The sequence below is a fragment of the Lytechinus variegatus genome, chromosome 11 (assembly GCF_018143015.1).
Source record: "Lytechinus variegatus isolate NC3 chromosome 11, Lvar_3.0, whole genome shotgun sequence".
Lineage (NCBI taxonomy): Eukaryota > Metazoa > Echinodermata > Echinoidea > Temnopleuroida > Toxopneustidae > Lytechinus > Lytechinus variegatus.
This window is the reverse complement of record NC_054750.1, coordinates 24,714,346-24,738,367: the sequence shown is the minus strand read 5'-3', so window position 1 is coordinate 24,738,367 and position 24,022 is coordinate 24,714,346. Positions and strand designations below refer to the sequence as shown.

At 35.6% G+C, this 24,022-nt stretch overlaps 2 protein-coding genes across 2 annotated transcripts; both read left to right on the top strand.

The window, feature by feature from the left end:
• The first annotated feature begins 2,780 nt into the window (after window positions 1–2,780).
• On the top strand, window positions 2,781–9,586 carry LOC121423492. Its single transcript, XM_041618841.1, has 7 exons — window positions 2,781–3,080; window positions 4,007–4,265; window positions 5,423–5,692; window positions 6,750–6,852; window positions 7,168–7,308; window positions 9,052–9,265; window positions 9,563–9,586. Exons 1-7 carry the CDS (start codon window positions 2,781–2,783, stop codon window positions 9,584–9,586), a joined length of 1,311 nt encoding a protein of 436 aa, XP_041474775.1.
• A 49-nt stretch (window positions 9,587–9,635) lies between these two features.
• On the top strand, window positions 9,636–12,836 carry LOC121423428. Its single transcript, XM_041618764.1, has 4 exons — window positions 9,636–9,676; window positions 9,777–9,891; window positions 10,897–11,130; window positions 12,590–12,836. The coding sequence occupies exons 1-4, from the start codon at window positions 9,646–9,648 to the stop codon at window positions 12,813–12,815; spliced, it is 606 nt and encodes a 201-aa protein (XP_041474698.1). The 5' UTR covers window positions 9,636–9,645; the 3' UTR covers window positions 12,816–12,836.
• The last annotated feature ends 11,186 nt before the right edge of the window (window positions 12,837–24,022 follow it).

The window sequence follows — 24,022 nt, the reverse complement described above, 5'->3', positions numbered from 1 at the left end:
TTTGATCGGAAATAGCCAAAAATGATTCGAGTAAATTCTTGGCGATTCTTTTTTTGATTCCAGACCTATCTGATTCGGGAGCTCCCCAAGACACAAACCAATTGGTTCAAAATTCACCGAATTCAACCGAACAGGCCATATTCGGGCAGAATCGTTTCTAATTTATTCGGGAAAATTTGGTTTTTGGGGTTGACCATGGCTTTACCAAATTGGACAGTAAGTCTATATATGGCCTATGGCAAGTGGAGGTACACGCGTGGTGCACTGTTTCAATTAACATTAACAAACATTAAGCATATAAGTAAACGATATAAAGCAATTCGAACCATACATAATATGTCTCTTTTCCAAATCAAACCAAGACATTTTTATACAATTCATACTGAACAACAAAATGACCACCAGAGAATCAATGTAGAACAGGATCTTGACATACATGCTTGACACAAATTTCAATATTCGAAGGGGGGGGGGGGTGTCCCCCGGAGCCCATGCACAACGAGTATTCTAATAAAAAAAATTAGTTTGAATTAATAGAAAATGGTATCTATTCATAATGTAGGTTAATACGATGAACCATTCTTCCGGTGTCCATTTTGCATCTTATCTTTGACGAAAAGTTGTTCTTTTACACGGCTTATGCTCCATATTCACATTTTGTTGCTTTCGGTGACCTTTTTTATATAGGTATTAACGTTATCCATAATTCATACACAGAGGTACATAAAATCGTAAGCAGCATGACAGGCCGTGTACAATTTCAAGAATTATGGGCGTGACTTATCAAATGCCAATTTAAAAAATTATTAAATTGGAGTGTACTTAAGTTTGAGAGCCATTTGCGGATTTTCTAGGCTCAAGGACTGTTGATTTTAAATCTTCTCCGACTTCGAGAGTTCTACATCCTCATTCAATAGCTTTGTGGCAGGTATGTGTCTCTATTTCCATTCCGTATATTAAAGTTCGAACATTAACTTTTCGTCTTTTGTTCTTCTTCGTCGTCATCGGCGTCTATACCGTCTCTGATTTGCTCTCTTTTTGGCTCTTTTTTTATTCTTGTTCTTCTAAATAATGAGTAACAGATTGGTAAATTGTTCGTGCTGCATTACAGTTTTTTCAAACTAGGGTTTAGCAACTGTCACACCTTCCTCTTCGTCGTTTCTCCTCTTCCTTCTTCTTCCCCTTCTGCTTCTTCTTTGTTTTTTCCCTTCCCTTTTGCTTCCTTTTCTCCATCTTTTATCTTCTTCTTCTTCCTCCTCTTAATAGAGACTGGTTTCATTATTACAATTAGCATGAAAGATAGTTTATTATAAGACTGATAGTTTATGACCACGCGTATGAATCATTTTGTAATATATATTCCTGTTTACAGAATGGCGTTTCGGATTCGTTCGTCCTCTCTCATATTGGTTTCTTTAGGTAAGATTACAATGGGAATCACTAGCGTACCAATGGGGGGGGGGGCAGACCCCCCTGACGAGTCACAACCCATGCAAGGGACGTATCTCTGTCGTCCCTGACGAGTTTGAAGTTGAAGACCTTTTTTTTTTTTGCTTCTCTATTTTTTTTCTGGAGCGAAATCCTTTATTTGTGGTTGAAGACCCTTTTTTTGCTTCTACTGATGGGAATGATTTGATATTGATAATATTTCTGGTTACATTAACCGTCTCACAACTTTCTCATAAAACAGATTGGTCTTGTCATTGTCTAATCAATGCATATATTGCTTTAAACACGTTTTCAAACTATTCGTTCATTCTAATTACTTTGATCAGAGCCAAATCTAGATTTTTCTTCCGTTGGCCTTCGCTGATGAATATACATTTCATTTATTTATATTAGTGAATATTAGTAGCGAGGTCAAAGAGCATCTTGTGACCAATATGATTTTTTTTAGTTATGATGTGAATGATGTTGAAAAAAGGGATTATTTTCTTTAATCTCGATATTGATTCACAGGTATGTTGACTTTCTGTACAATACCTGCAAAGAGTAATAGACAGTACATCTTTGCCCCGATGCCAAACAAAGACGGTGTTAATCATGACATTGGTGTTGTTATCCAGGCTTTGGAAGAAAATGAAACATACATTCGTGTACTTTTCCCAAGAAAGTCGTTTGAAGATCAAATAACATTGCCGACTGGATCTGGTCCGTACAACTATACTCTACCAAACTCTCTGATCAAACAAACAAAAACCGATGTTATCAACTCTACAGTTGTTCTAACATCCGATCACGATATAAAAGTTATTTCATATAACATCGCAAAAGCTACATCAGATGCCTTTTCTGCTGTACCCATGAAGTATTTGGGTAAGGAATACTTCTTAGCACTGTTTTCAATTATGAGAAGCGAGAAAGATTATCGGGGTACAGTCACGATATCTGCTTTAAATAAGAAAGCAAGGATTGAAATCTTCCTGAACTCTACTGTCCAGTTTAAGAATACCATATACTACAATGGTGACATCTTGCGATACACTCTTCATCCATTCGAATCTCTGCAGCTTCGTCCAAAATATACAAATATAACTGGCTCTCGTGTCGTCGCAAACACATCCGTTACAGTAACAGTTGGCGCTGATTGTGTCAATGTTCCCGACGATATCAACTTCTGCGACCATCTAGCAGAACAATTAGCACCATTTGAAGCATGGGGAATACTGTATGTTTTAAGCCCATTTCCAATGAGACGTTCTGGATATCTATTTCAGATAGTAGCTGGTCGGGATAGCACAACGGTACGCTTCCACAACGGAACTGCTTTGGAAATGAACATGGGTGATTATATTACAGTTGATATTTCATCTCAAATCATGACCTTCGTCTCTGCAGACAAGCCAATTTCTGTCATTCAGTATGTCAAAGGGAAAACCTCAGACAGCATGATTTATTCTGACCCTTCAATGATTCGAGTCATTCCGATCGAACAATATGTAAGAAGCACAGTTTTTCCTGTACAAGAAGCTGACAGATTGTCAACGTTGACGAACATTGATACCACCTATCTTGAAATCACCTCCGAGTGTAAATACTTGAAGAACATTTCGGTTGTTCAAAACTATCAATCATTGTCAGTAAGTTTTAAAATCAATTAAATTTGTATCATATCGAACGTAATGGATGCCAAATGTAGGCCTATATTCCTTATATTGTACAGCAGTATAATTCTTTGATGTGGATTTGATATTTTTAATTTCCACGTTCACATATATAGCAGTCATACGTACTATTCGGGGAGCTTCTCGAATCAGAAACGAAGAGATTCTGAAATCACCGTATCTAAACCGAATAAGGCCACATTCCGGCAAAATCGGTCTGAATTTATTCGGAAGAATTCGGCTTTGGTGTAACCCTATAGCTTTACACACGACGTATGGCCGCCGTAAATTGGGTGCCGTAACTGTGATCTAATTGGCAAGGTCATTGTAAAATACAAAGTAGTTAAGGGTAAACTTTCATTTTATTTCTTAATGTATACAATATTTCCATCAGGTATGAAGTAAAATATGATTTATTCCTGAATTTGATAATCAGTTTTTCGCTGAATTAACTGAATTCAAATATAATATTTATTATTGGATGGCTCAGAATAAATATTGCATAAATTATAGCATTGAAGATTAGTGCAATGATTAAACTAACGAGTGAAAACTTTTTGATATACCATGAAAAACAATCCATTGTTCTTATTATTGTTGTTGATATTATCGTCATTATTACTATTGTCATTATTACAATTACTAATAATAGTAAGATTTGTGTAGACTTGAAGACTTTCCGTCTTAAATAAATGCTCACGGTGCTTCAGAACGTGAAAGAGATAAAACGAAAATCCCAAAATGAATCAAACTTACAATACATGTTCAAATTTTAACAATGAAAATATTGTCATTTTTATAATTATTATTAATATTATTATTGTTATTATTATCAATATCATTAGTTATTATTTTCATTACTATGGTTATCATTATTATTTATGTTATTGGTGTTGTTGCAGATAGAATGGATAGAGGAATATTCTCTTAATATACTCAACGGAACTGAAATGTGCTCAAGATGGTGTGTTGTTACCCACGGTAGATACTCCGTAGAAAGTGATCGTGTCATCACGGACGACGGACAGGTGATCTACCCCAGGTTTAGTGCTGTCGTATACGCTACAGGTAGTGGGGAATCGTACCTGTACCGAGCAGGAGCCAACGATAGAACATTGAACCTTGAATCAGATAGTGCTACGAAAACAGGTCACTTTCTAGGTATGGAAATGCGACATCTTATATCACCTTTTATAATGAATATTTTTTTCGCTCAATTTGAGGAATGTAAGATGAAATTATCAATATTCTATCCAGAGATATACACAGTCATACACTCATTGAAAATCACACATTTTGTACTGTTGGTTTTTACTATTTTAGATAATGTATACATTAGTGCATGTTAAAATATAATCTTGTTTCACATATGAGGAGGATTGTTGTTTGCTTCAGATGTTTTCATATTATTTGACTGATGTAACATGTATGTATTTTATTATCTTTTTTACATATTCCAGTTTTGTTACAATATGTTAATGTTTTATACTAACTATAGGACCCCATTGGAAATAAGCCTTTCGGCTTTCATGGGCTATCCTGTCAAGGTATTCTTCAATTTCATTGTAATCTCTTGTGATATTCTTGACGAATAAAATCAATCAATCAATCAATTGTTTAAATGAACGCAAATCAGGGTGAGGAATTATCTGAAGGAGACCGGAAAAGGCGTAGAAATTAATTTTGAAAATCCGTAAGGTCTTTTATCATGTTTATCGGACTATTTTTGCCCTGCCTCCGTCTGCTCCATCTTTCCGATTTGGGTAGACAATTCGCATGACTAAAAAAATTCCACATCCAGGGGGAAGGGGGTGAAAGATAAAAAGTCTAAAGAAGAATATAGGAGAAATTGTTCAAATATGATTTTTTTTATGATACTATATGTAAAAATACATCACAAAATTAGATTTTACGTTTTATATTCTCACAGAATTTCTTTTTCAGTAGTAGCAAGTTTGGTCGAAACAAGATTGGCCAAACGTCGACTTATCGCCCTGGATAAAACATCCTCGTGGTCAAAGAACGACGAATCTACAACGGGGGAAGATCACACACAAAGATTGTAAAGTGTATGTCGAATTGATTGCTAAGTAAAATGCTAACACCTACTCTTAGGTGATCATTTCAACATTGCCTGGCTTGCTGGAATTGATTGCATAACAAATTTACTATCAACCAATCAGGTTGAAGCATTTTACCTGGTATTGCAAATTTGTCATTTTGACAAGTTATATGAAACTGGTCCCAGATAGCATAAGATGCAATTGGCATCTTGCTTTATTAAAATTCTGGTCCCAATGTGTTTGATCCTTCTGCAGTTTTGATCAAACCTCATATCGTCACCGTAGAGGCCACTGAACTCGTCGTATCCTGGGTGATAACAGAGGATGGGGTTGGTCTCTTTGATAGGTGCACTGCATTTATTACAGGAGACGCCATAGACCGATCTGTCCTTATCAACACCGAGCCAACTGTAAGCCTTTCAGGACTTCTTCCAGGAACAACGTACTCCATCAGGATCAACTGCTCCAACAACTTCGGAATCCATGACTGGATTGACTTTCCACCCGAGACCACTCTCAACGCTGGTATGTCTATACACAGGGCCCTGGGAACGATTTTTTTGGCTGGGGGTGCTGATGTCAATTTGACAAGAAAAAAAAAAGCACACCCGCTTCCCGCAGCCATGTCTATACACGTATTTTAGTGCTACATTATATTATGCTAAGAAATGTTTGTTCTGTTTGTTTGCTTTTTCTTTGTAACATTGAAGATATTTTAACTGTATATCTATTATGTATCTTAATTGCATATACATGTAATGTGATTTTAATATGTATGCACGGCCGTTCAGAAGAACAGCCGTTGGCTGAACTTCGTTTACCGTGTTGAAAAAAATAATAGTAAAATTTAACTCTGAGGATTTTTAAAGTTGTTTTTAAATCTGGTTTGGCTGTTGATTCGAGTGGCTCCAGGTCATGTCCCGATGTGGCGTTTTTGTGTCTTTCGATGGTCAATTGAAGCCTGATCTGTAGGTGTTTGGAGTACCACTGCATTTGAAAATGTTGAATTTCCACAATTAACATCAAATGAGTAATGATTACCATAACAGCTGGAAAAGGGATGCAAAATTTGTTGAGTCAGTGATTTGTAAAAGACAAATTATACTTACTATATATAACTACAATTATCTAATGGTAAGTGGGAACTGGGAAGCTACAACTCTAAACATGGCGATTCGATGTTTTGGGAATACTTGTATGGAGAAAAGATAAGAATGTAAGACTCCTGAAGGAGCTCATCACCACATTATTTCTTACGAGCTTTCGTCACATGTCTTCATCAGGCACTGTGGACCCCTACTTGTCCTCTGTGAATCAAAAACACACCTACCTGATAAAGGCTTTTGCAACAATAAAGTGGTGCCAACCTACGTCTCGGGTGTCTTGCATGCGTAATTGAATAATAAAAAAGCGTTGCAAAAGCTGTTGTACATGTACTTTCTTATATTCATTATAAATGTGTGCATTTTTACACCACTACAAAATTGGTTTATTTTTATGACATATACATAATTATGTCCCAATTGTTGGATTCTATATATACCTACACGCTTACAATTGAAGTGACGATATCTCATTGCAGTTCCTGATAGACCTTCTGTTCTATACGAGGCTGTTGGTGGAATTGACCGCTACAGCTTTCAAGTCAACGTGCCATCATATACAACATCGACTGGACAGATCAGGTAGGATTCATTCAGAATTTTCCTAATTGTGTGCAATGGTCATATGATGTTATTTTTAATCAGGCATAGGCATATTAATGACTACGAATTTCACAATCAATCAAGCCCAGTTGAATGTGGCATCCTTAAAACGACGTTATATGGGAATAACATGAGGAAATTGGAGAACTCAGTTACATTAAACCAGTATATCGTAAAAAAACAACGTTACCGAACATGAAACGTTAATCACATCGTCTTTTACTTACAAGTAGATGTGGACATCATATTTGTTAGATTTTTTGCCTTTGTTCTTTATGGCAAATTTATTCACAGCTGCTATGAATTCATCGTTGTCCAACTGCACAATTCTTCGGGAAACATTGATTCCGATGACGATGCTTACAATGATGTCAGTGATTACAACATCACCAACAACCAGAAAGGAACTCCCTTCAGAGTGATAGTGCTCAAATCGTAAGTACAGGTATATTTGCAAATGGCATCTTAAACGTCATTGATTGTAAAGTGAGATCCATGTATGCTCTCATTATCAGAGAATCTGAACATTTGCCCTTCGAGAAATTGGGGGAAGGATTATGAGATTTAAGATTTGAAAAAAAATAAATCATTTCAACATTTGAAGATGGTCCAATTGACGAATTGATTTTTTTTCCTTCTCATTTCTCTTTAGATATTTGTGTGTGTATGGGTGTGTGCAGAGAGATAAAACCTGAATACATAATTCATATGGTGGTTTATTATTATTCACTTAGAATATAGCTTTTCAGCTACATGAGCAATATATCAATTTACAGGAAAATATAGTTATCTTATACGCAGCCGAAGGAATGTACCCAAACCTCCAAACGTAAGGCAGGGGAAGACAAATTGTAGCAGTGCTTGGCTTAAAGTGGTTAAGCCCACTGAATAATGGAGAACGGTAACTGGCGATAGACTACCACTAGAGTTCGGAGAAACCCATGAGTCGCGACTCTTTGCTAACTGCAAAACCGCGAAAGTTAATTTCAGATATTGAACAACCATGGTGAAAACAATAAAAGATGCATGTAATCCAAGAAATGTTAATCCAACAATAAGTAAAATCCAATTGCTAGTATAGATAAATCCAGTAGTATAAATCTTAAGATGTGGAGAAAATATTTCAGTAAATATGAAGAAAAAATGACTAACTCATTACATAAAAAATGAAAATAATTTCTATACTATAGTGCTTTTGGAGCAAGGGTCTGATTAATCGATCATGTCAAAAGGGCTAACCTAGGTGGAGTGGAGGCCAAATTCTGAAATGATGTTCATTGGCTGATTTAATTAATGACGTAGAATTATGCTGAAAACTGAATGGTTAAATATTGAGGATGAGCTTTGATTGGTTTATATAATGTTCAGCGAACTATAAAGTATTGGTATGTGATTATGATGTCATGGATGTGGTGCGCTTAAGATGAAACTTCCTGTATATGATACATTTCAGTGCGAGAAATGTTTGAAACAAGAAACAAAGAATGTCTGCATACACGTAAATGAAGAAACGTAGTCAGAACAAATAAGATGAAAGGAAATTCGAAACAAAGTATAAACACAGTCTTGTTTCGAAAAAAATTTGTGCAGAATAAACAGCTAAAATAAGGTGGGTCACTCCATGGAACATGTTGTTCATCGTTAAAACCACATCCATTTACCCAAATGGGCTAGATCTTTGTATCGTGATCCTAATAAGACTTTCAACCATCAAATATGACTGGGTAATTAACGTATAATATTACAATCAGTATGTATTTTTCTTTCTTATTTAACCACATCCATTTACCCAAATGGGCTAGTTCTTTGCATCGTGATCCTAATAAGATTTTCAACCATCAAATATGACTGGGTAATTAACGTATGATATTACAATCAGTATGTATTTTTCTTTCTTATTTAACGCAAAAGCGTTGTCGTGTCATATCACTGATTGAGATTACATGACATAGTTATATTTTTGGGCCCTTTTTAGGCACTCGTATCTTCTTAACAATTTCCGTAGACGGTGTTTCAAGATTTCGAAAAAAAAAGAAATGAAAGAAAAGAAAAAATAATCGGGATGCACTATTAAATACTAAAAAAAAAAGAAGGCGGACAGCACATCTTACCTTCAAACTTAATCATGTTGATGGCATCAAAGTAATTTTTAGTATTTTTAATTTTAACTATGTTCAGCCTCCCGATCGATAACGTCATCACGATCGGATCGGTGATAGAGAGACAATCAGAATGCAACATGGCGGATGGACGTAGCGAAGATGATGAAAGAACAAAACGAGATGCACGTATTGTGAATAGTACTATTCTCAGAGCTACAAATGGTCCGCTTAATCCAGGTGGATATTACACCTGCTTTCTTCGAGTTTACTCACCAACCGGCAAAGGCAGGGTTAGTATTCTCATTCTTTTCTCCTCAAAGTCATCTCTGCTGAAGTTTTATGTATTTCTTTTAAAATTTTGAAAGAAGTATAGTATTTGCCATTGGCCTTGAAGTTTAAGTATGTAAGTTCATAATTGTGTATTAAAGGGGTAATCCTTTTTCGCGGACATCATCGTTTTCTTACGATTATGATGGTTGTGTGCGAGTGTGATGTGCGGGTGCGTGCCTTTGTGTGATAAAGGAACTGTGCGCGTGGATGGGTGCTTGGTTACGTTTTGACGTCACTTTTGCCTTTCTTCTCCCCAGAACCTAAAAATCTTTATCACATGAATAAAATATTTTCTCTCTCTTTTATATTACAGAAATTTTACTACGTCAATGGACCTGCAATGAAACCAATTCAGCTCAGTCATCTCAAATGTGAGTAAATTAGTTTTTAACAATTACTATATGGGTGATTTTATTTCTTTTACATTTTAATAACAAAACAATGTCGTGATCTTTATTTTTTCATCATTAGCCATTTTAGAAGATGCCCAGAGTGGAATGAATTATAGTGCAATAGTCACACCAGTCTCTTGCATCCTTCTCCTCATCATGATAATCATTGGACTCGTCATCTACAGACGTAAAAGGTAATATATCAACGTGTCTATCGCGTCCGTAATTATGTGCCCATTTAAGAACACAAAGTTTGGGAAAGAAAAGGAAGAAACATTCTGGCACAATACTGATTAATTTTTTAAGGTAGATTCAAATAGGCGTGTGCAAGTATGTGAGTGTAAAAGGTTGCCTTTTCTCCTGTTGAATCTGCGACGGATTTTGGTCCAATCCCCGTCCGTGATGTGGCACAAGTGCGGAAAGTTTGAAGCTGCCAAAACTCTTTAGCAATGGTTACTCAATAATGGTGGATGTATGATCTCCGCCATCTTTATCATACGTGTCCTTTAAATTCTCATGGATCTATTAGGATCGGTAGATTGCCGATTCGGCTACTGCCAACTCGTCCACTCACCACATGGTCTACTTTCATTTAGTCCAATGCCATTCAGTCCATCAACATTTCGTCTAACAACCATTTGGTCCAATAACCACTTATTCCAATCATCACTTCGTCTAATTACCATTTCGTCAATGACCATTTCGTCCCATAACCAGTTATTCTAATATTTAATTCATTTTCATTCATTTTGCACAACTAACACCTAGTCCAAGTAGACCAAATGGTATATGGACCAAATGGCTATTGGACCAACTGGTTAATAGACGAAATAGTGAGTGGACGAATTTGCAATTAGACCAATAGTGGATGAACTGATGGTAGACCAAATGATAGTAGACGAGTTGGTAGTTGGACGAATTGGCATTAGACGAATTGGAAATAAACCTGAGGATCCATGATAATTCTTACATGACCATGATGACTGAGCGAAAATGCGCTATTCCCTTTGTTCAGAATAAAAATGGAATTCGATTATGTTATTCTCCCTTGTTCATGTTGTTTAAATTGGAACTTTCTTTAACTCTTGATCACCTTAATTCCCAAATTTTGTATTTGGATTATTGTAATTTGTAACTGTAGGCATGATATGATTTAATTCATAAACTGTTTGTTTCAAAATACATAAATTTCCATTCAGTTACAGATCTAATGAAGCCAGTGTGGCCCCTACGTCATCAGCCGATGACTCCCAGACAAAGCCGAATGAGCAAACTGCAGAGGATTATACCCGATACAACCAATTTTCTGGACAACAAGCAGCAGCAGAGGATATCTATGAAAACACCGAGGCTCTACATGAGGATGATGAATATCAGAACGTTACATTTGAATCGAACTATGCTGTGAAATCAGCATACCTACAGAATATGGGGTAAGAATATTGAACAACCATAAACATAGATATGATATCAAGGGGCCCCATGACACAAATCTAAGCAATCAATGGTAGAACTCTTTTCTACGATTGATCACATTGACTACAATGTACAATCAATCGTAAAAGTCAAGCATATACAATTACTCGGTAACCTTCGTGTTACAGGACCCTGGTCCGCCCTACATAGAAATAAAAGAAAGGGATGCATACATTATTTTTTTTCATTTCTTTTTTTCCCCTTTCTTTCTTTCTTTCTTTCTATCTATCTTTCTTTTATTATTGTTTCTTTCTTCCTTTCTTTCCTTCATGCTGTGTATCTCTTCTTCTTTTTACTTTTCTCTGTTTGGAAGTGTTTCAACCCTCCAACCCTCTATAACCTAGTCAGATATTCCCACCATTCTCTCATTATTTTACAAGAATATAATTTTGAACCTATAATATATAATTATGTAAAATTTTCAATTACAAAATAAAACGGTCACAAAGCCATTTAAGTGATCAGATGCTTGAAAAAATGTTAGATATAATACAGCATCCCGTGAAATTGGTTACTTAGAATCTATTAAAGTGTTAACTTATGCAAATTAAGTCAAAGTTACATTTACATGTACATGCAAGAAAGGCACAAAATTGTAACAGAATTCTATATCTAAAATCCTTTTGTCTTCCTTGTGTTTCCTCCTTCATATGGAGCTTTAATACAATATACGTAAAAATGTGATGAATGGGACCTTATTTAAAGTGCTAATATATGCAAAATTGTAAACAGGAAACACAAAATTCGCCTTATCTCAACGCAGAGAAATGGTAAAGCCCAACTCTTGCATGCAGGCAATTTATAGTTAGATAATCAATGTCAATGAAATATATGAATGTTGACTTGTTGATAATTGAAAGTGAGAATTTTATGCAAATAAAATGCTACTGTTCTCAAACACAAATTCAGGACAACGTCTTTTTGTATCTGTCACTTTCGAATAGAGCATCAATTTTTGATGGGATTCGATGAAACTGCTGACTGGGACTCAACTTTAAGTTTTAATTCATGCAAATTATATCAAAATTACATGCACATGCATTTTGAAATCGTGGATTTACATGGGGATCGTGCTGTCACGTTTCAACAGGGATTAGTGATCCAAATATTTAGCCATCTCTGCCATCTTTACAAATTCCGTCCTTTATATTCTCCTTCCCATGGATCTAGTAGGATCCATGATATTCCGTACTCTTGTTCAAAATGGAACTTTGTTTAACTTTTGATCTGTCCAAAACTTCAAAACATTGTATTTGGATTATTGTAATGTTATTATCTAACTAATTTTCAAAATACAAAAATCAACGTATTTCTTATATTATAATGTTTTGGTTTCACAATTATTGTCTCTTCATGGTAAATTTTTGTTTCGATATTATGAGACTTCTATTTTGGGGTTTTTTCATTCGGTTTCAGACGTGATGAAGCCAATGTGGCCCCTACGTCATCAGCCAACGAACCCCAGCCAAAGCAGAGTGAGCAAACAGCTGAGGATTATACCCGATACAACCAACGTTCTGGACAACAAGCAGGAGAAGATATTTACGAAAACCCTGAGGTTCTAAATGAGGACGATGAATATCAAATGGTTACATTTGAATCAAATTATGCTGTGAAATCAGCATACCTACAGAACATGTAGTAAGGTCTGCTGTACATTAAAAAGTAACATACATGGATGGATAAATTATTAATATATATATTTTTTTCTTTCTTTTATTCTTTTTTCCCCCTAATTTCTCTCTTTCTTTTATTCTTTGTCTTTCCATAGCATCACGGGCACATATCCAACCACATCCACTTCAACACTCGCACCTGTTTATACTGTATAAGATACATCCAATCTTTCCAAGTTTTGTAGTATTAGTAGAACTAAGTGTTGAAACCCACATGCGTATAATTATGGAACCTTTTCGATTACAAATTGAATAAAAGTCGCACAGATATTTAAGCAGTTAAGTAATCAGATGCTTAATCAAATTATATACAGTACGTCCCACAAAAAACGAAACCGAGATTCATCGATGATTTATCATAACTTAATCACAAATACAATAGACAAATGACCTACCATTGTAAAGCTTAGAATCTCCTCTTTCATCTATAATTACTTGGATTATTTTTTGTCATTCACGCAAGAGTGAGCGAAAAGAATTTGAAAAGGGGATACCGAAAAGTCATTTGGTGGGTTGTATCTGGGTTAAAAAAACATATTTGCAAAAAGTTCAATACCTGCTCTTTAATTTGATACCTCAATGACAGAAAATGGTCAAGAAATAAGAAAGTTCTGGTTATTTGAATCAAATCTTGATTTTTCAATAATTTCTTAAATTGAAGAGATGACAGGCAGCGTTCAAACTCACTCGACACTCTGTTTTGTTGACGATCAGCCATGCATTAAGTCTTTTGTTACCGTGCGATAGTTTCTGTGGGAAACCGGTGAAAACACGTTTATTTAATGAAATTATGGATATACAAGCATTATTTCGAGGGATCATAACTTCTTGACCGTTTTCTGTGATTAAGGTATCAAATAAAAGAGCAGATATGGAACATTCTAGTCATGTGACTTTCTTTTTGAAATTCAGATACCCCCCGCCAAATGAGTTTTTGGCATCCTTTCTTCGAATTGTTTTTGCTCACTCATGCGTGATTGGGAATAATCTAAGCATTATCAGATGAAAGGGGAGATCCTTAGCTTTACGTTAGTAGGTCATTTGTCTATTGTATTTATGATTAAGTTATGATAAATCTCGGTTTCGTTTTTTTGTGGGACGCACTGTACAGGCCTATACTCGAATGTAGACCAGATTATTGATATAGTGGAAGTGTAAAGATCCAATAAACTTAGAAAAAAGATGAAAGAAAGATTGAACTTATGTATACAATCATAAAAAGTGTGGTATAGCTAAAATTAATTTCATGTAAAAACTGTAATCAGAAAACAAAACATGGTATAAGCAGATGATATTATATCTCTATGTATACACGAATGCACACTGCTCCTGTCTGATCTTCAACTCGCTATCTTTACGCCTTTACCTATTGTGTTAACTTCATATATACATCTTCGTCTTGTGTTCATTCGATGTTCATTTCTCTTAATTCATGTATCTGTTTCCCCTTCCTCATTTTCATCTAAATTCACCGACCCCTTCTTCGTTTTCCTCTTTTCCTTCTTTATCTTCTTCTCATCTTTCTTTTTCCCCTTCCCTCTTCCTCTTATTATCATTATTATCATTCATAGATTTCCCCTCATTTCCGCCTCTATCATCTGCTCTTTTATAGACCTGGGAATGCTTGATCGTGCCCCCATGTCTTTCTAATTTGTTTAAGTAGTTTTATTTTGAAACTATTCTATATGTTTATCATCTCAATGTGCAAAAATAAAATGCAATATTGATATATTATTATGTTATCATTTATTGTCTATTACTATATTACTTTATTTTGAAACTATTCTATATGTTTATCATCTCGGTGTGCAAAAAAAAATGCAATATTGATATATCATTATGTTATCATTGATGGTCTATTACGTGTTAACCAGTCTGCGAGCAAATATGCTTCAAACTTATTTGAACGAATTGAGTTGACTAGAGGAATTAAGTAAATTTTAGTCAATCCACCCATTCCATGGGTTCTTATTCGTCTTTAACTTTTTTATTGCATTTAGTACACAACTGTTGAATTTATTTGAACACATTTAATAACATAAATTGCCGCCTAATGTCACGGTGTATTTTTCTCCTTTTCCCCTATTATTGTTATTATTATCATTATCATTATTAATAGTGATATATAATTTTTTATCATTTTTTGGGGGGGGGGAGATAAGATGAAAGCTGGAACTGGAATATATAGAGGCATAAATCCTATACACTCCAACTACAAAAGAGCTTATCTGGCCCCAAATCACAAGCTTCTCAGTGGATTTACCTCTTTTCGGAGCTAAAATATACACTGTTCACTCCAGAAAGTGCTACACTGCAGTCTCGAAAGATGTAGAACCCACTTGAAACTGATTGGTTCCTCGTCTCACTCTGAGAAGAGTATGATTGGGGACCAGATTAGCTCTTTTGCATTTAGAGTCAATGCTCACAAAACTCATGTACATTAGATTTGTATTTACAGACGATCAATAAATCAAAATAAGATAACATAAAGCCCTCTTTTCACTTTTATGGGAAATACATTCCATTTCATTGTGAAAAATAGGTTAAATCAGACTTGAGAATCCTTATTAGGAAGACTATCTGACTTATGGTTTTGTTGAGTCAGACTCATGACAGAACAAACTATGGGCGAACAAATTAAATAAAGGCGAAAAAAGGCGTAAATGCCATCATAGTATTTTTGCATTTAGAATGAAAAAAAACCTAGATGTTGAAAATGCGATTCCAATATGTCACCTGGACGAAATAATGAAATTCAGGAGTCCAAGATTCCCAAGCATGTGAGTTTGTAAATTATTATTTGCAGCTTGTTTTTGTTTTTAAATCACTCAGTGCTATTTTTTCATGCATTTCCCATTTTATCCGTTATAAGATATAAAACGAGTCATGAATCATCACTATCTGGTATGATTGACTGATACGAATGAAAATGGCAAATGGAGGAAGAACATTTAAGGAGCTGATTAAAAATTTAAAATTAAAAAAAAAACTTTTTCATGGCCTGATAAGTGGGAGAGCTGAAGCACCCAAGATTTGTCTGGGAGGAACTGCGCGTGTTGTTCCCCATAGGCAGCACTCCCTGGAAATCATGCAGGTAGGTATGTTAAAACGTGGAAATTTGGCCAACATCACCTGTCAGATTTTTCTGACCCAACTCACCTTTATATTATAGTTAAACCTTTTTCTATTTTTATTTCTATTATTATCATTTTTTGATTGTCGATTTGTTTTCTGACCCAAATTAACTCCACCTTTTATTTTGGCTTGTCTAATTTTCCTTCAAAGCCAGCATAATAAAGAAATCATTCCCAGTGCCCGAACCTTCTTCTTTTGATAATAAAAATCAGTCAATTAATCATATTTTCCATAGGGGAAAGAAATAATCCTCATTAAATTAAAATTATGAAAATCCGGGTAGTTTTAGTGATTATATTCGCGGAAGAATACTTTTTTCGTCTTCAAGAGATGAGCAGTCAACCTGCCCGAAACATCGAGTCTACTCTCCCGCTTCTGCTACTATTCTACTCGCCGACTCTAGCCAGCCTTCAATCACCTACTCAAGCCTGACTACTAATTAACTTTCCACTCAATTTGGTTTACAGTCGTTTTAAGGACTACACTCATTTAGAAAAGAATACTCTACTTTCAAACACGCACTTTCTCGCCTTTCTATTTCACCTCCTTTTGATGACAGCCACATAGGTCTTGATGCAAATGGAAATATTGTTATTTTAAATTCCTTATGCAATAACTTTTTTTCCAAAAATGTATCGTTTCAAATTTCTCAAAAATATCCGACGAAAGCTAAAAAAAAGAACATAGTGAACCTGACTGAATATATTATTTCCAAAAGGGATGCTTCTCATCCTGAACAAATAACATGGTAGAAAATCGGATAATGTGGTATTGCATAAGTTGGGTCTGGATGTAGTTTCTTGTGAACGAGCGAGCGCAACTTCAGAAAGGGAAAATGTGCTATAAAACGCATGATTCTGCTGGACTGATTTTTTTTCGGAAGGAGTCTGTTTCTACGATTTAAATAAAAAGAAGAGTGAGGGGCAGCTAATAGTATACAAAGGAGGAACAGCGACTGACATGACAGAATGAATAAAAAAAAACTGTCAAGTTTTGGAGATTAAAAATTGCACATGTATTTAAGAACACTTATTTTCTACTTGAAAGCATTTACTCACTATCTTCAAAGTGCTTTACAATAATTCTATCAGTTTTCAGAATCTTGGGAGGAGCAACGATTAAAATGGGGGTAGAAAATATCCCCACCCAAGTATGTGACCACTGCTCATTTTTACTTTTATAGTGTTTTACATCTTTTCAATTATAAAAAAGCACGACAGTTCTACAACATAGGTTCACAGGCTCTCATAGTAAATTATCTGTGGTGAATGACACTTTTTTTTCTAAATTATTGGATTTTGGTTTTGCTGTAATGGCCCCGAATTGAGAACGTAGAAAATTAAATGTGTTGAAATAGCACATGTACATATATTCAGTCAGTTGGCAGGTCCTCAAAAGTAGCTTCCTTTATCAAAGTGATATTCATGACTGAAAGGTTTTTCATATTCAATTAGCAATTAGCTTGGTACGGACGAAATTGCTGCTCTAAACTTGACAGATTTCAGGTTTTGGGTATCTTTATACAGTTATACAAAAAACAATCATTTAGGTCATGTGTCTGGATATGGGTAAAACTTTTTGATCTAAAACATGATACAAAATATTTATGTTCATGCGACAATTTTTTTGTTTGTTTTTATGCTTAATTTCCGTTTGAGATGGCAAATACATGTATGTTAAGGGCGAAAATGCTGTTTAATTCACAAATTTTCGACAAAGACTTCTTGGTTGTGCTTTCCCATGAAGGGCATTTTACAATACATTTTCTATGTTCTTGAATGCACTTATCACAGTCACGGTTATAAAAGTAATCATAATTACATTGATGATTCTATTCACGTGTAAATAGGCCCGTAGTTTCTTCGACGTCGGCGCGTCTTATGGATACATTTCAGGGGCTGCGGAGACTCCCTACTTTCCAAATCCGTGTAAAAGAACGTCAAAATCACCAACCGATTGAGTTTGTTGCATGGTTAGCCCCCTCCAACTTTCAAAAACCGTTCCCTGCATTTATAAAGGAGACCTCGTGTCGTGGAGACTGCTAAAAAAAATATTGTGCAATTACCCGGGGACTCCAGAATTTCGGAGAGGTCTCTGCAACAAGCAAAAATGTGGACTGGCAATGTACTTTTAAAGACTAAAATTGCTTCAAAAATATACGAATGAATTAAATACAGAATTGCATCAATTGAACCCTCGACTGTTATGAAGTAAATATGCACCCGTTCGGAGTTCGTTCATCGCTATGTTAAATATAGGGCCTCATTAGCAATTTTCTTACTAAAGCATATCATTAACCGTATTAGACATCTGAACTGGGAAACTTTAATACATTATTGCCTGCTTATAACTGTGACCAAATGGTTGGTCAATGAGTTTCCAATTGTATATTAACGGACTCAAATTACTGCCCACTTAGGATTCAAGTCAATGAGCTAACATCCGGGCTTTCTACGCGCCTTATACGCGCCATATTGAACTGCGCAGCACCAATATTATAGATATATGGACTGCTTTGAGAGGCATGGTTGTTTCTAGAGCTCTAGGTCTGGCCGGTGCAGTACCAGCGAGCCGAACCATGTCTCGAATATAAAAGCAGTCCATACATATTTTATGAACCGAATTAAACGTAAGATCTAGTCTAGGTCTAGGCTAGCCTCTTAAACAAGTTAAACCTAAGACTAAAGCCCTAGCCCAGGCTAACGTTAGGCCCAACTTGTTGTTGGGCCCTACCTCAGTCCTGACATTAACGTTAACTTAGGCCTCGAAGTCGAATATAAAAGCAGTCCACAGCAGTATAAGCCTAAGCCTTAAAATAAATTTCCAATATAATATAAATTTAGATTTAAGTTAGCGTCTAACCTTAGATCTAAATTCTAACGTTAGATCTACGTCAGATCTTAGATTAAAAGGAACATGTCATTAGTTCTAACTTAGATAGGTCTAGAATCGACTCTAACGTCTGAGCTAACGTAGGCCTAATAGTAATAGATCTAACGACAACGTTGTCATTACTTTAGAGTTTTAGACCTTTAATACACCCCGACCTAGCCCTAACGTTAGGGGTCCTAGCTTATATTGTTGTCGTTTGTCATACCTGGCTATAACTTAGAAAGTGCAATGACCGTTCTTCAGCCAACTCACCTTTTGCGAGCATGCATTTGATTTTGACCTGCAACAAGACTTGATGATTGATAACGGTACATCCGTTATGTCCTTAATAAGTTAGTGTTCTTTTCATTAATGCCAACATTTTTTTAAACAGGAATAAACAAGCAAAACCCAAAGATCGGCATCGTTCTATCGATTTGTCATATTCGTTGCGCGCACTTGCGCAATAAGCGCGAATTGTATGAAACTTTCGATCAAATCGCCCGGACATTTATGGTAACATTTTGCACGCAATCAAATGGAGATCTCAGCCAAATTTTGCCACGCCCGTCGTTAAGTGATGGGTTAGGGTGAGGGGTCAACGGGCAGAAATCTGGTTAACTATGCCCGTTGCCCCTGGTTGTTCTGCAGGCATGGTGGATTTCATGACCTCAATTTCGACCAATCAGAAGAACGGATTATTCGACATCCTTAAAGAGAGGTTTATAAACATGTATGTATATGTACGTCATAATAAACAATAATTGAAAGTTTGAAAGTTCGCGTCCCAAGGCCAGGGACGCGACATTTCAATTACTTTACAATGGTTAAGTTCAGAGGCCCATTCATCACATGATAAAATAGATTCCCATTCTTAAAGGGTAAAATAAATAATCAAGATATTTGCTCTAGATGTGTGATTTGGATAATAATACAAATGTTGTCTGGCTTTTCTTTCGGGAAACATTAAATGTATTGCCCTGATCAGGAAAATTGCCTTCGCCTAAAGACTCGGGCCAATGTGATTCTATTGCGGGCAATATAATTGATGTTCCCCTCAAGGCCAGTCAATATTATATAATTGTGCATTTAACGTTTCCTTTCAGGTTATCCTACCTTTGTCAATGAAAGAACCCTGGTGGCTAAGCTTCCATGATGTGTTATAAATCTGTAGCGTTCGATGTACAGACTGGAGAGAACTGTTTTCGCCAGGTATGTGAAGTCTGGTTTTAATGCATTGTATCAGTAAATGGAGTTCACGCCTAATGCCTCGTAATAAAGCCATAATATCAATCGCGAATTTTTTTCAAACTTTTCAATACGACCAATTCCTGAACAATATCATGCATCTAGCCGCAATACAGGGTGTTTCGAAAAAAAAGAACCTAAGTTCAAAGGTCAGCTTTTTCAAGAATTTATGATTTATTTTTTGTAATTTCTATTTGCCCAAACTGAGTAACTAATCATCAACATAAATTTGGCATCATGTTTGCGTCACAATTGTCACGGATCACAGAGTTACATTGCTTCGAAGGCGAGGGTGTAAGAAACCAACTTTTTGTAAGGCTTCGTTTTCCTCAGAGATTTTCCCTGACAAAGAACTATAAGCACTTGTTTTTCTTTTGTACCTATTTATCCTGATAGATTCCATATGCATGATATGCTTTTCTCTAAGAAGTTTGGGATGCTGAGTCGCTGTGATCGCGTTGTCAATTCGTTATTTTATTGATTCTCTGTATTTCCTTGCTACTACACATCCATCCTTAATTTCCGCCCCAACAATGCCAAAAAGGAAAGGTCTTAAGTTTTAACTATTTACGCTTCAACTTCTCCAAATGCATTCATGCCAGCTTCCGTTTTTCCGTCCATGAACCTTTTTAATCACTTTTCTGGTTTTTCTTTCTTTATGTTTTTTCCCTCGATTTCTTTATTTCCTCTTTCCATCTGATTTCCCTTTGTTTTCTCCCTTTCTTTTCTTTTCTCTCTTTGGACTCTTTTTGTTTTTACTTTTTTTTCCGTTTTTTTTTTCAGTTCCCCTTTCCTTTTGCCATTTTGTTCTCCTTATTTCTTTCCATCCCTTCTCTCTCTTTCATTTGTGCTCATGAACAAACCCAGACAAACTGAAAAATGATCACACCTGTCGTTATTTTTTATAATTTATTTGTTTTTTTTGTATTTTTTAATACATTGTTGCATTGTCAGGTACAAATCTTCCTTTCGCAGCGCCCTTCGCATAACACACAATTTGTTTCAGTTAAAACAGTAATATTTGCGTTGCCCCACTAGCGCAACTTGTCGCGTACAATGGTATCAGCAAAAAGATTTTCACCTTGTAAAGTTCTTGAAAGTTAAATTGATTAAAGCATGGGGATACTTTTTCCAACATTTTTAGTGATGTTTTTATCTCATCTATCAGATGAAAGTATAATTTTGGACAAAATTACAAGTATTGCTAGCATTACGCTTCAATGAGCACTGTCCACCATCTATGTAAAGCTCGCCGAAATCGGTTTGCCAAAAAATAAAAAGGCCGATTTTTGTCCACGCTTTGTTAAAGGAATAGGGGAAAAAAGAACCGACTGCGCTGTAAATTTCTCATATATATAATTTTTCGAGTTTATAGTAAAAAAAGTATATGATTTCCGTTATTTGTCATGTTTGTAAGCAAGAGAACTGATAACGACCAGGAAAGTTGGGTTCCGAATGTCAAGCCATTTCGGAGTTCCATTCTGCGCATGATCAGAAGACTCCTCTGCCCATGATCAGAAGAAGGCCATTTTTTTATAAGGTGACATGGTTGCTTAATATTCAAGTAGATAAGCACCGAAATTGATGTCCTGATTATTCGTAAATTTTTTTAATGTATTTAAAAATAGATCCACAAAAACAGCTATGCGTCTACTAGCGAATGGTGTTTAACAAGTGCATTGTGATAACAAAGCGCTATTGTTTTCAAAGTAGGAATGCAACAAATAACTTCATAGTGTTCATTAGGGTTGTATTATACTCATTTACAATGTGAAGTTTCAGATTGATGATGCAATTTGCTTTAAATATATTGTATTCCTTTTAAGATTTTTACTATCGGGAAAATCCGATATTAACCCTCTGATACAATGATTATTTCTCATCATCTTTTTGTGTTATTTTTGACGCATGCAATGAACAGATCATGATTATGCCACGGGCTGTGTTACTTTGTTACTTTGGTGGTGACTTCTTGATTCATATTAGAGGCAATGCATGGCAATTCTAAGTAATTTAGCAATAAAACCATGAGTGATTGGCCATAGTAACGCAACCATCACTGAACAATCATATAGAGTAGCGTACACATTTATCTGCGTACAATGTATGACCACAAATAAGTCTGGAGTAGAAAAACGATATGAATTTATTCACCATATTTATGCTGATGATAACACCGATCCACCATGTAATACAATAAAAATAAGTTTATTACAGCAGCACAACATTATGAATGATAAATTTGGCATACTATTATTCTTTCAAGAAACAACCCGATTAGCTGAATTTCTGATTCATTAACTGGAATAAATGCGTGAAAATTCTGAGTATTTTAGTAGTATAATAAGGAGTGATTGGCCATAGTAACGCAACCATCACTGAACAATCTTATAATGCAATGTACACATTTATCTGCGTACTATGTATGACAACAAATAAGTCTGGTGTAGAAAACAACATGAATTTAGCACGGAGGATTATACCGACCCACCATGTAATCTTATTAAACAAATTTATTACAGCAGCATTTACCAGAACAATATTTTTGCATACTTAAAAACAAATTATTCTTTCGAGAAACAACCTGATAAGCTGATTTTATGCGCCACTCATAGCTGAGTAATTCACCTAAAATATGAACAATACACTGTATACATAAAATAGTAATCCGTTAAGATATAATTATATTAACAACTGAAGAACATTTTAGTGTTTACATCCTGCATCGCAGCATTCATTATTTGGAAAGCTGTGATATGAATCATACTACTAATTAATGCATATCCAAAAGAAAAATGAAGAAAAATATATATCTCCTTTCCGAGTAATACACCTCAATATGTCATCTAGCAGGCATGACAAGAGCTGCATTTCATTCTGAAAAAAAAAGATTTTCATCCCTACACCAAACATACAAACATATACGCCATCTAACATGCAATCACACACACACACACACACACGCACGCATACCTCACATGAATTGTACTTATCTACTGGATTATTGGTATCCGTGAAAGGCCACAGAACAATTTGGAGAGGGGGGGGGGGGCTGCAGCAACATAATCACATTTGACCGTAATGTTTACGTTTATGCGCGCATGGTACTGAAAAACGAAGTGTAAAAGGAGGTTAGGACAGCCCCCTCGCCGATCCCTTGGCCTCTGTAATATGAGAAACCATTCTTGTTATGTAATAACTTATGTATTAAAGAGAAATTCCAGTAGTTGCAGTAAACACTGATTTCATGAGAAAGTCTGTAAAACAAGGCTTAATTGTCAGTATATCATCGAGGATCTAGATCTGGTACAGTTAAATTAACTGAACTTTGTGAAATCTTGAAATCTACGCTGAAAAATGTTCACACCGAAGATCCCCAACACAGATAAGCGCACGTGGGACAATGTATAATTATTGCTTAGGGCGTCGGGCCCGACGCCCTACCCGATTCCTGTGCTTATTTGCTGATTTCTCAGCAATTACACAATTTCTTCCAGAATTCTTTGGCACATGCGTTTTATTTATACAAACAGACACTTTGGTGGTCATTTCATTGGATTCTGTACGAACTCATTTTGATATCGTTACCAAAACTAGCATTTACCTTTAAAGTCAAAGATCTCTTATATGTCGGCAGTGTTATGAAATTTAAGTATCTCTGATTAGTCAATTTGATAGTTGTAGAGGAAGAATGTCGAATGGCGGCGCGCCGGCGTCGCCGTCTTCTTTTCCGGACATTGAATTTTTTGTTCTTTTCCTCTTAATATCTTATTTTGTTGATCCATGTCTCTTTCTCTCATTAATCTTTTCTTTTTTTAGAGTGGCTCCAACGTATATGGTTTTAATAAATGATACTAACAATTAATTTTTATTTTACTTGGGATGTTGTGATACAAGTACTTTCCGCCGAGGGCCTGTT